At 42.4% G+C, this 13306-nt stretch overlaps 1 protein-coding gene across 10 annotated transcripts in view; it reads left to right on the plus strand.

The window, feature by feature from the left end:
- Positions 1-13306, plus strand: part of PLEKHM3 (pleckstrin homology domain containing M3) — a 217240-nt gene that overhangs the window by 114726 nt on the left and 89208 nt on the right. The window contains exon 7 of one of the 10 annotated variants that reach the window (XM_073807342.1): positions 8227-12603. The exons of the other annotated variants lie outside the window; for them this stretch is intronic. Within the exon in view, the coding sequence (XP_073663443.1) occupies positions 8227-8238 (12 nt within the window). The 3' untranslated portion in view covers positions 8239-12603. Of the gene's footprint in view, positions 1-8226; positions 12604-13306 lie in introns of those variants that run through there. 10 annotated transcript variants of the gene reach the window in all.

The following is a 13306-nucleotide window of genomic DNA, read 5'->3' on the forward strand; positions in this document are numbered from 1 at the left end:
CCCCACAGGGGAATTGCACCTCGAGAGCCCCCTGCCCCACACCTTCTCCCCCGGCAACAAGATCTCCCTAGGGCTCTGCTAGAACAAGTCAGGTATTACCCTCCCAGCCTCGCCACCTTTGTTAGTCTTGCTGAGAGACCTTCAGAGCTTGAACCAGAAGGTGGGTTTTGGCTTCCAAGTAAAGGTAGGCACATTCGGCACCTGTCTCTGAAGAATGCATGCCCTTTTGGTGGGCTGCGCACAGATGTCTTTTCAGTTTTAACAAAAAGCATTCTGTAAGTTTTATAGAACCATAGAATACCTATTTTGTGTGCTAAAAAAACTACTAAGTCCACGCTATTTCTGCAACTATAAAAGGGAGGAGCTTCCCAGACTGAAATGTTGGCAGAAACAAAGAGAACCCATGTTCCTTCCCACCTGCAATTATAATTTTACTAGCTTGTAAAGCACACACAGATTTGCAGTACATTCTTCCCTTGCAGTTGGGGAGAGGCCCTGCTGCGAGTGTAATTGGCTTTCTAGCTTCCTTTAATGTTGAGGTGGAAGGGAGCTGGACTGAAGGGCCTTTACTCTTAGAATTAGCTGATGTTGAATTGTGTTAAAATCCCACGCGTCTCCCTGAATCCATGTGTTCCATTAAGTCTTCGTCAGGAGTGGAAACACAGCTTACCTCTGAAAATATTTCCATCCCTATCACTTCTCACAGCTTATAAAAGCCAAGTTTCTTTTTTTTTAAAAAAAACAACAATGCATTTTTAACTTAACCCTCATAGGGATTATTCTCAACCCTGTTAACCCGTGTGGTTAAAGCTATATGGCATCTTTATTTTTTTAATTTATTTTATTTTTGGCTACGTTGGGTCTTTGTTGCCGTGCACAGGCTTTCTCTATTTGCAGCGAGCAGGGGCTACTCTTCTTTTTGGTGCGCGGGTTTCTCATTGCGGTGGCTTCTCTTGTTGCGGAGCACCGGCTCTAAGTGCCAGGGGCTTCAGTAGTTACAGTACACGGCTCAGTAGTTGTGGCTCGTGGCTCTAGAGCTCAGGCTCCGTAGTTGTGGCGCACAGGCTTAGTTGCTCCACAGCATGTGGGATCTTCCCGGACCAGAGCTCGAACCCATGTCCCCTGCATTGGCAGGTGGATTCTTAACCACTGAGCCACCAGGGAAGCCTATATGGCATCTTTAAATGACAATTTCATACGGTATATCCAACTTTGGACCACTTTCTTCTCTGGCTTTGGCTCCTCTGTTCCCAAGAGGAGAATCACAAGTGCATTTGGATAAAAACTGCCTTTATCACCTCACTTCTTGGGTCCTGAGTTTCCTCATTTGTGATGTGAAAAGGTTGAATTAAGCAATTTTTAAAGCCCTTTCTAGCTCTAGGACTCTGGTTCCATGATTATAGAATCCTTGAGAAGCGATTAAGTTGTGGAAGCCACTCTACCTGTATCTACTTTCTGGGGTTTCCCAGCCAGTTTGCATAAAGCAGCCAAGCTCTGGGCACAGCCAGGAACCTGGGAGGAGAGCCAGATCTTAGCCCCTTCAGTTCTAAGTGACAAATGCAAGATTTCCATTTGCCAAAGGTCAGCTGGTATTTCAACTTGTCATTAAATAGAACTTTGAAACGTTTTCACAAATACAACCTAAAAGACAGCTTACAAAAACAAGTCAAATATTACTGATTTCCTATATTCCTTAAACACAAATTGTCTTTGTAATACCTTACACTCCAGTGGCAGTTCGAAACAATGCCCAGCACACAAAAGTTGGCCAATAAAAACATGCGGAAGAGAATATGCCATTTAGTGAGTTTGTTACTAAGATGGGCAGCGTCACTCAGGTTATCTGGTGAACGGTGGGTTGGTTTTCTCGGTGCTAACAGCAGAGATCCCACTGCAGCTCAGACAATAAAAGGATAGAGCAGGGCTTCCCTGGTGGTGCAGTGGTTAAGACTCCATGCTCCCAATGCAGGGGGCCCGGGTTCGATCCCTGATCAGGGAACTTGATCCCTCATGCATGCAGCAACTAAGTGTTCATATGCTGCAACTGAGGAGCTGGTGAGCCGCAACTAAGGAGCCCACCTGCCGCAACTAAGACCCAGCGCAACCAAATAAATAAATAAATATTAAAAAAAAAAAAAAGTTGGGGCATTAATAATGGAAGGTGTAGACCTGATGAGAAAAGGAAATCCAGGGAAGGATACTGTGAATGGATTCTTGGCTGGAGGAGAGGTCGAGGGTGCAGAGAAAGTCTAGGCAATGGTGGGTAATAAAACTGCTGATTGGAGTTTCACCTTTTTCTCCTTTCTCTGCCTACTGCCTGCTGGGAGTAGGGACTCATCATCCTACAGGCAGGTAGAAGGGGCTAGAAAGGGCCAGGATTCTCAGCCTGCGGGCTTCACCCCCGGAGTGGTTAAGGCACAGTCTCACTGAAGGCCAGGGGCCTGCTCACTCCACTCTCATGTCATAGCATTTAGTCAAGGAGAAAGAGAAAGGAACATTCAGGAAACCTACTACCCAAGGTAACAATAGCAGTCTATCCCTTACCAAGTCACATCCTATCTCTGGCACTTAAAATCTTGTCTGTAAGATGAGAAGGTTGTACTAATAATTAGATTAACAATGGCTACTTTTTATTATAGGCTCAAGAAATGTTAGTTACTTGTATTATTGAGTGCTTACTTTAGGCCAGATCTTGTTTGAAATCTACGTGGATTATCTCATTTAATCCTCACAACAGCCCTAAAAGACGGGACAATTATCATCCACCTTTTGCCAGTGGAATGAACTTGCCCAAAGTCATCTAGCTAAAGTGGAGGAGCCAGGACCCAGGCTCTCCTGTTCTAGCACGTACTCTTTTGCTTTTTCAATTTTGTATGAAATTTTTCAGACTTATCAAAACATAAATAACAACTACTACCTGCTGATTACCGCTGTAACTGTAGGTATTCCCTTTGCCAGTGGGCATGCACTCCCTTTGCCAGTGGGCATGCCAGTGGGCATGCTCGGAGTGTAGCATGCACTCCGAGCTGCTACACTGTACCGTCTGCTTCCAGCACTGACGTTCTCTATTTCTAGAGGCAAACTGGTAGCAAGATCCACCTGGCAGCAAGGCCCAGCCCTACCATTGCTAAAGCCCCACCAAGTCTTTCACTGGGTGGAGGGAGGGAATACTACGGCAAAGAGGGGACCAGAACAGGGTTCCCATGCACCCATCGCTGGCCAGAGAGCCAACACATGGCACGAATCCCAGAGCCCAGGACACTTGGTGTAGCCAGTGTGATCATAGCAGTCAGGCCCAGCCCCCCACCCAGTTCCCCTACACAGGCCATAGCCCCTAAAATTTTTTTTTTTTTTTTTTTTTTGCTGTACGCGGGCCTCTCGCTGCTGTGGCCTCTCCCGTTGCGGAGCACAGGCTCCAGACGCACAGGCTCAGCGGCCATGGCTCACGGGCCCAGCCACTCGGCGGCATGTGGGATCTTCCCGGACCGGGGCACGAACCCGTGTCCCCTGCATCGGCAGGCGGACTCTCAACCACTGCGCCACCAGGGAAGCCCCTAGTCCCTAAAATTTTTACAGATCCGTTTTGAACACTGGCATGGTGGTCGAAACGGAATTTCCAATTCTATCCAACCCATTGACCTGTAGTTGTCAAAAACAGCAAATTTCTAGAATAAAGAACTGGATAACCCACTGAATATATTAACTTATAGTCCAAAAAGGAATGCAGGCTAAATACATATGGATTTGTGACGCTATGAATTCACTTTTTGTGTTTCAAAAGTTTGGAGTTAACAGATTCTACATTCGTAGCTATGGCTGACCCGTGTCCACGTGTGTTTTTGTATTTACAGCTAGTCTGATTCCAAAAAGGACTTTTGTGGTAGAGCTTCTCTCTCTCCTCTTGTGTGTGTGTGTGTGTGTGTATGTGTGTATGTGTGTGTTTTCATAACTGTGACTAATTTTAATTCCCATCCCTTTCCATTGGTTTGAATCATTGGCATATACACTTATCAAAGATGATTCTTTGCTGCTCGGGATCCTGCATGCTTGGAGTTCTGCTAGCATCCCTCCCACAGAATGTGGTTAGGAAACCCAACTCTTCTAGAATTGCCTTTAGCCTAAAGGTTCCCCCCAGCTACTGGAAAGACAGAGAGCAAAAATCTCTGATGCAGCTGACATTTTAGGTGTGTATATAATTTACCAAATTGTTGGCCACTCAGCTCTCAGTCAGTGGTCACAAAAGGAATTAGCAGCCCTCCCCTGCTATCCCAAAACCCGAAGAAGGAAGGGTGTTACTTGGCTTTGGCGCAGGCCTGCTGGCGCAGTGTCAGACAGCAGCACAATGGTACATTTTGGCCACAGAAGACTTTGGGGTGGCAGAAAGGGCCAACATAGTTGTGGCATAAGTTGGCCAAGATATTAAGCAGATCTGAGTTTAATTTAATGTAGAGATAACAACTCTTTTTTTGTTTTCCAGCTGGCTGCTGCTTTCTCTGTCTCCATGGGACCAAAGATTTTAGCCAGGAGTTAGTTCATAAGGGCATTAAAGTCCTTTCAAAGTGAGACATGTAATGGTCTTTACACAGGCTTTCACATTTGGCTGGGCAAGATGGAGTAAGGATAAAAAGGCACATGAGGATCTGGGGGAAGCTGAAAATGGATCTTGAGGCTTGAATTCCTCCTATGCGTTTGCTTAAGCCACATTGCCTGAGCTTAGAATAGAGAGGCAGGCAGTCTGTCTCCTTGGGATAAGGAAGGATTTGGAACTCAGCGACTCTGAGGTCTTGGCCCCTACTGTGTTTTCTGGTTTGTTTTGTTAGCAGGAGCAAGTTATTCTAGTTTCTTGCTTCTGGGGTTTTCTTCTGCACACTTATAAGCTGAGTCTCCACCCCGCTGATGGCAATGGGGTGGATGGAATGGGATAATGAAAGGGGTGGAGAGAGAAGTTGATTCAGCTGCTTAGGATGAGGGAGGCAAAGAAACTTCAGACCTCGGAGCTAGCATCTGAGTCCATCGAGGGTGGGGAGGGAAGGGGCACCACAAGGACTGAAGTCCTCCCAGTACGGGAGAGAAGCTGGTCTTTGAGACACTGCTGTGGCCAGCACACCAGCTCATTGTCTGAATGGTGATTTTATCACCCATGAAATGGTTAAGCTGTAGTATTCATAGTGTTTAGAAAAGTAATCCATGAAGTATAACTGATCAAAAGTGATGAGATATACCTAAAAATGTTAGAATGGTAAATTTTATGCTACATATATTTACCACAATAATAATGAATACTCTTAAATGATCATAAGCTTCTCGGGAAAGTACTCCTTGACTATATTTTACAAGCTTTCATGTATTTGTTAACTGCTAGGTGCTGTGATGCAGTGAATTTAAAATGCACGTAAGATGAGATACACGTGCTGGTGGGCAGTGTGCTGAAAGAGTCCTCTGAACTGGGAGGAGAGATGCATTTAGGAGGAAGGACCAATCCCTCACAGCCAGGATCCAGAGGGGCTGGCCCAGTGGGGTGTCCTCAGTTCCCAGGCTGGGAGCAGAAAAGGTGCTTTGATGATTCTTGCCAAGACTGCTTTGCATTCCCAAAATAAAATGTCACCTGAGTTGCTTGGTTCTTAGGCCTGTTCACAAGAGCTTTTTAAAACAATCCATAAGTGAAAGAGTCAACCTTGAATGCAAGTCTTTATCTTATCCGTCCTGCTACTAAGAACAGTGCCTGGGCAAGAGGAAGTGCCCAATAAACGTGGGTGAATGAATGAATCAGCTATTAGAAGAGGAAGACAGGAATGAGAATGAACTCGAGAGGGGCTGTGCATTGCTACAAGCTCTGTTGTTGCATAGTGAGCATTTGTGAACTGAAGTCCCCACCAACATTTATCTTTTGTTTTTCTCTTTAGTACTATGTGGTCCTGAGTTCAAACACCTGACTTCCCAGTAAACCTTTAAATATTCATGGTCTGTCGTGTGGCTCCAGCATGCCGTCTGAAAGGCAGTTTAGCACAGTCCTTGAGGGTATGGAGTCTGGAGCCAGACAGCCTGGGTTTGCATCTTAGCTGCACTCCTTCCAGCTGTGTGATCTTGAGCAAGTCACCTTAAACTGTTATGCCTCAGTTTCCTTACCTGTAAAATGGGGATGATTAAAGTACCTACCTCACAAGATGGTGAAGTTAAGCGAGTTACAAATACATAAAGTACTTGGAAGAATGCCTGACATATAGTGAATGCTCCGTGAATGCTGCTCTTGAAAGTCCCTCACCGTAGTATTGACAAGATGCAGCTGATTTACAACACTAATGAGGCTTTAGCATGCACCCTGTGACCACAGGTGCTTCCTTTCTCTGTGCCTTTTATTCTGACTAGCAGTTCTAGCTATCCGTGAATAGGAAGAACACCTTAACTGACATTAGAAACTCTGAAATGTTACAAAGGAGATTCCCTCCCTGGACAATTTGACATTTATTTCACATCCTAATTCTACCTCTACTACCAATCTTTTGTAGTTTAGACGGCTTCAATTTCTCCATCTCTGACATGGATAATAATTTACCTTACATGACTCATAAGGAAACTAATAAAATATATATTGAAATTTTATCAAAGTACCTTAGCAAATTATTAAGTGTAATGAAGATGTTTTCAAATGGCCCAGCACTAATACTGGCATTTTAAAAAATACATTGAAAACAGTAGTTGACTTGTTAATAACCATACCCTTTAAAAGCAATATTATAAAGCTATGTGGTGATACCCCAATAGAAGAAGCAAAAAAAGGTAATATGTAGCCATCTTGATACAGAGCAGAAATTCAAAATCAGAGTTTGGTAGGGTGATATTGCTGGGGACATTGCACTTAATGATGGCCTTTGCTACTATCAGGTCTTATAGCATATTCTTTAGTAGTAAGTTACTATATATGTAAGTGTGCACAAATATATATGCAAATATATAGTATACACAGTCATGTATTTAAGGAAATGGTCTCTTCTCCATAATCTGAAGATTCCTGGTAACTCCATTTTAATTTAATAACATACATTCTCACTTGATCTCAACCACCTGCTTCCTAGGATGCCCTATAATTTACACTGTTGACATTACCTTGTGACAGGAATTACGAGCACTACAGCCAGCTTGGGATTCTTAAAAAATGAATGAAAAATAAAGAGGAAAAAGCAATAAGCGTGAATGGGGAGGGGCTGGAGGTGGCAGGAGGAGGAGAGGAGGGCAGCTTGGCCCAGGAGTGGCATTGGAAGTGGGAAAGGAGAGGGAGCTGGCTGCCTCGGGACGTGTTATTTTTCCTGTGGCTTCTTGCTCCTCTCCACCCCCACTTCTTCCAGTCTGAGCTTCGAGTACAGTTGAATTTTCACCGCAGAACTTGGCTGGGTCTCCTCAGGGACTTTCTCTTTCCCATCTTTCCATAAATTATAGGTTTGCACATGAGAGCAGAACAGATGATTCCCATTATCTCTTGGGTTGGGTTAGGATTTTTTTTTTTTTTTAAACCTCCTGCCCACTCTTAAATGTGTATCCTAGTTCAGGGAGGTGGAATTTTTATTAACAGTGGCCCATCCACCAACGAATTGCTCCCCTCTTCCTTAATAGGATGGTTTTAATCTGGTTTCCTTGACCAGTGTGACTGTGATCATTTTCCTTGGCCTTTAAATACTCTCAGGAAGTCATTGCTCCAGGAGAACAGGGCCTGTCGGAGTTGTTCACCCATAACCCCAGCACCTGGAACCGTGCCCAGCATCCTGCAGACTCCCCATGAATGTATATGTATTTTGGTGGTAGCGTGACATTTCTAGGGCACTATTACGCTTTCATAAATGACCCATCAGATCATTGTAAAGGAATTGGACAGATCCAAAAGAGTTAATTTACCCCAGAGCATAGAGATCATTTATAGGTAGGGTGTAAGGCTCACTAAAAGCTAGAGCCACTGTAAGCAGTTAAGGTTTATTGAGCTCCAGCCCTGGGCACTCTTTTTGATTAGATACCCAGAGCAGACGCAAACTCAGTAAAGAAAGGGGAAGGGAGAGGGAGGGGATATGGAGATATATGTATACGTATAGCTGATTCACTTTGTTGTACTTCAGAAACTAACACAGCATTGTAAAGCAGTTATACTCCAATAAAGATATTTTAAAACATAAATAAAAAGAAAGGGGAAGGGAGTTTACTGCCTTGCATCTGAGCTCATTCTGCTCTTTTTTGGTACAGTACTCAAGCTAAGCCTTCTAAAAGAAGTAAGTCCTAGGGAAAAGGTGCAAAGGAAGATGAGAAGATGTGACCTAATTCCACTTCCAGAATTTGGAACATTCTATTACTTATAGACATAAGAGTAGAGTGAAGGAATATTCCAAAAAAATGTCCTTGACTCTATGGGAGGAGGAAGAGAAGTAGGAAAGGACAGATAACATTTTTTTAAGAAAGAATAATGTTTCATGCTGAATTCACTAGTAAAGTTGGGAGACCTGCCTGAAAGAGCAAGGAAAATGAGGATGATAACTTGGTCTCATCAGAAGAGAAGCCTAGCAATGAAGAGGGCTGTAGAGAAAAGGGAGGCAAGTTATAAATGGGGGATCATGACAGCAAAAAAGGAAAAGCTGAAATGTTCAACTTGAGACACTAGAGGAAGAAAACAGCCAAAGTTGAGTGGAGAGGAAGAGGAAGAAAAAGAGATGTTACCAAGAAGCATGTTGTAGCGATGGAAGAAACTTCCCTACAGTGAATGGACAGAGACTGGAGAAGATATTCTTAAATCCAGATCCTTTGAATGAGGCCGCCATCAAGTAGACCCATTAGAGGGTCTAGAGATTACTATAAATTTTCAATTTGACCTTATCTTGTAGTTTAATAAACTAAATATGTACTTGTCCACTATCTCTTGCCCTAACCTTGACCAAGATCTACTATATTAATACCCTCTCTTTCTACTTGACTGCCCTGGCAGCGCTGTTGTTCTCACTGTACTAAATATAGTTCCAGGGACAAAAGGGATGAGACACATGAAAGGCAACAGCTTAAGATATGTTAATATATGTCTTTCTTGTTCAAGACCAACTAATCCATCTCAGGAGCCCCCTAGAACTACTGCTTTTGATGTTAGCTTATTTATTTGATGATTTGGTGATGAGTAAGTCCTCCTGTACTGTATGTCATAATATAAATTAAATCATAACATGTGAGGGTTAAATCTCCCCACTCTGAGGGTTAAATCCTATGTTAATTCTGTTGTTTACTCTAACAAGAGGAGACATTAACTTCATAATTAAAAGCCTAATATATTTAGATGGCCTTGTTTACGTAAGTAGTGACTTGCAGTTAAGATCCTGAAAGCCTTTCTCTATGGTGTAATTTTTTTTGTGTCAAACACATTGTGTAGTATTGCCTTAAAGACAAAGATATATCATTCAAACTTGCTCTTGACCTAGAAAATGGGCCATGGAAGGAAACTTAAACCAAATGAACATTAAGTTGCCTTAGATGCACTAGTACCAAGTTATTCATTTTAATTCAAATTAGTAAAGGAATTGTCATTCTTATTTATTCTCTAGCTATATGTTCTCTCCAGAAATACATTACTGTATCACTATATGCCTGATATAGTCTAACAGATGCCTAGACCTTTGGTGTTTCTCAGAGTGTGGGATATTAGGGATAACTATTGATATTAACATTTTTAAGCTCTTAATATCTGTTGCTTACCATTCTAAGAGCTTTACCTGTATCTTCTCATTTGATTCTCACAATGAAGTGGGTATCATTATTATCCCCATTTCATAGATAAAAACCTTAAGCAGAGAAGTAAATGACTTGCTCAAGGTCACCAGCTGGTACGTGGGAAAGTCTCAGAATTTGAACCGAGTTAGCCATTGCTCTTAATTACTATGTGAGGATACCTCTGATTCCATGGAATGTCTACCAAAATGATATTAGTTGATATAAGAGATGCTTTTAGGCAGTACATGGTCATAGCATTAAATGACAGTTAATTATATAATAAGAAAGTTATTCTCTTTAGTTCTCTTTCTGTCCTTGAGGTTATATCAAGCAAAGTTTCATTCTGGTGCTGGTGTGACTTGAACCCCTAACACCAGCGTATCTCCCTTTTCAACAGTTAGCTGTAGGCTCAGGGCCTTCCAGCAGCTGGGTTATCTTGCTTTCATGGCAAGGGATACTGGCTTTCCATTTATGGTATTCATATATGACTTTCATTTTTAAATAAATTTATTTAAGCAAACAAATGACTCAATTGAAACACAAGTGGAATGCAGCTATGAAAATGTTTGTAAAGGTGTTTTCAAATGATTGAAGTTTGGGAAACACTTTCCCAATTCTTCTGTTTTGAAATTCACTTTAAAGCAATAGTTTTAGCAAATAGTGAGATCCTTGTTCTCTTATCACAGAAAAATTCCAACTTCCCTCTGTGGGTTGAGGACTCATCCAGGATGGAGTTTTCACCAGGTCATGCAGAAGGGAGAAAAATATAATGTGGTGAATTTTTAATAATACCACACATATTCAGTTGAAAATATTTTTCTGAAATCATACCGTTTCTACTTTTTTGGTGTTAAAATCCCATTCCTTTCTTGTGAAATGCTGGTGATAGTAGCTGAAAAGTTTTGTTTTGTTCTTAATGTCCTTACTAGGCAAAATAAAAAACTGGACACTTTTTAAAAATTGTACTGATCCAGAAAACATGTAATCTGGGTGCCATTGCTCAGTCACTCTATTCATGGTATGATTCCTCTCAGTTGCCCAGCAGCCCTGAGTACTTCAGGAAGAGTGATATGGAATCATGCCAATCCTTTCTAAAGTGTATTCAAGCATTTTCTTCAGGGAAATTATTAAATAACTCCAGTTTATGGAATTCTCTTACGTCTGTTCTCTAGGTTTATAGTTTTCCTATTAGGACTGCAATGCTAATTATTAATAAAATAGTTTTTGAAAGATGTAGTATCTGAAATAACTATTGTGAGCAACCAATCCATTGGAATACTTATACTTGCTACGATATGTTTATTTCATTTTCACTTCCAAAATGGAAAGTTCAGGGCTTCCCTGGTGGCGCAGTGGTTGAGAATCTGCCTGCCAGTGCAGGGGACACAGGTTCGAGCCCTGGTCTGGGAAGATCCCACATGCCGTGGAGCAACTAGGCCCGTGAGCCACAACTACTGAGCCTGCGCGTCTGGAGCCTGTGCCCTGCAACAAGAGAGGCCGCAATAGTGAGAGGCCCGCGCACCGCGATGAAGAGTGGCCCCCGTTTGCCACAGCTGGAGAAAGCCCTCACACAGAAACAAAGACCCAACACAGCCATAAATAAATAAATAAATTGAAAGTTCAGAGCATAGCTGAGAAATACTTAAGTAGTTATTGTTTTTTTTCTTGTTTTGTTTTTCTTTAATGTAGCTGCTGTTGTTTCTGGGACTCAGGAGAAAGGGAAGCTAAAAAAATGGGACAGATTTAAGAAGATTTTAAAAGGTTGTTATTTTTCTGTCTCTGTTTCTTCATTGTTTTGACCAACACATTAGTATTTTACATGAGATTTCAGAGTAGGTCTAGAAAGAGGCCATTTGGAGATACAGAAAGATCTGTAAAAGAGAAAGCAGGAGGCCCAAAATGCCCAAAGTCAAGAAGACTAGAGTTAGAAGGGTTAACTATAGGGCAAAAGCATAAACAAGAAGCAAAGTTCAAGGACTCCAGCAGGATTTAAGGTGGTTTTTCAGAATATGTACGAGTTAGCCAGGGAAGATCTGGCAAGTTCAAGACTAGCGTTGGCCAGCAAACCCAAAGCAACAGGATCACTGCCATTGTCACCACTCTAAGGAAAAGAATATAACCTAGGCTCAGACCAAGACGTTCCCAAGCACCTGGATCACTCTCAGCGGATATTACTGGCTTGCGTGGAGCTTTTATTTTACTAACTCTAAGATGTCTGAGTAGCCTTCTCCCTTACATGGCTGTCCCTTGTGCCTTAAATGATCTTTGTAGGGAGACATGTAGGTTCTCATCCTCATCTACCCTTTGGCCTCAGTTTTAGCAGCAGATGGCAATAGCTTGTTTCTAGTTGACTCTAAGCCCCATGTCCATATGCAGTCTTTTATGATCTAGTGCAAGGGGAGTTGGAACAGACCTATCACACTAATGTCATCTTTGTTCTCTTGGGAGTAGCCATGACCCAGAGTACCTGCAGGAGATAGGGCCAGACTGAAATATGTGGATACCAAGGCAGCTAATAATTTGGCATCCTACTCATTGATATTCTTTAAACCTATTTTCAATATGTACTTACATAGTATTTAATATGTTTAGTAGATAGGGGAAGAGAAACTGATTTTCTACTAATAAAAATACATATAGGGCTTCCCTGGTGGCGCAGTGGTTGAGAGTCCACCTGCCGATGCAGGGGTCACGGGTTCGTGCCCCGGTCCGGGAAGATCCCACGTGCCGCAGAGCGGCTGGGCCCGTGAGCCATGGCCACTGAGCCTGTGCGTCCAGAGCCTGTGCTCCACAACGGGGGAGGCCACAACAGTGAGAGGCCCGCGTACCGCAAAAGAAAAAAAAAATACATATAGGGCTTCCCTGGTGGCACAGTGGTTAAGAATCTGCCTGCCAATGCAGGGGACATGGGTTCAAGCCCTGGTCCGGGAAGATCCCACATGCTGCAGAGCAACTAAGCCTGTGCGCCACAACTACTGAGCCTGCGCTCTAGAGCCCGCGAGCCACAACTACTAAACCCACGTACTACAGCTACTGAAGCCCACGCACCTAGAGCCTGTGCTCCGCAACAAGAGAAGCTACTGCAATGAGAAGCCCACGCACTGCAACGAAGAGTAGCCCCCACTTGCCGCAACTAGAGAAAGCCTGCGCACAGCAACGAAGACCCAACGCAGCCAAAAATAAATTAAATAAATTTTAAAAAATACATATATACCTCTTTATGTTGAAAATGAGGAATTTATTACATGCTCTGACAGTAACATTATCTTTTTAGCTTATTGAATGGAATTTCTAATAAATGTTTCCATAACTCTGAACTGCATAGTGTTAACCACTCAGACTCTCCAAGAGTATAAGTACCATACTTGAATATAGTTACAAAGTCTTGTTAAAAAATATAAAAGTTTTTTTTTTTATGAATTTCATGTCAGCGAAATGTTTTTAGTTTTTCTATATACCAGATCTTGTCATCTGAGACTAGAGATGGTTTTACAGCTTCCTTTTCAATCTGGAGTTTTAAATTTCTTTTTCTTGCCTAATTACCCTGGCTAGAACCTCTAGTACAATGTTGAATACA

This window comes from Tursiops truncatus, chromosome 7 (genome assembly GCF_011762595.2).
Source record: "Tursiops truncatus isolate mTurTru1 chromosome 7, mTurTru1.mat.Y, whole genome shotgun sequence".
Classification (NCBI taxonomy): domain Eukaryota; kingdom Metazoa; phylum Chordata; class Mammalia; order Artiodactyla; family Delphinidae; genus Tursiops; species Tursiops truncatus.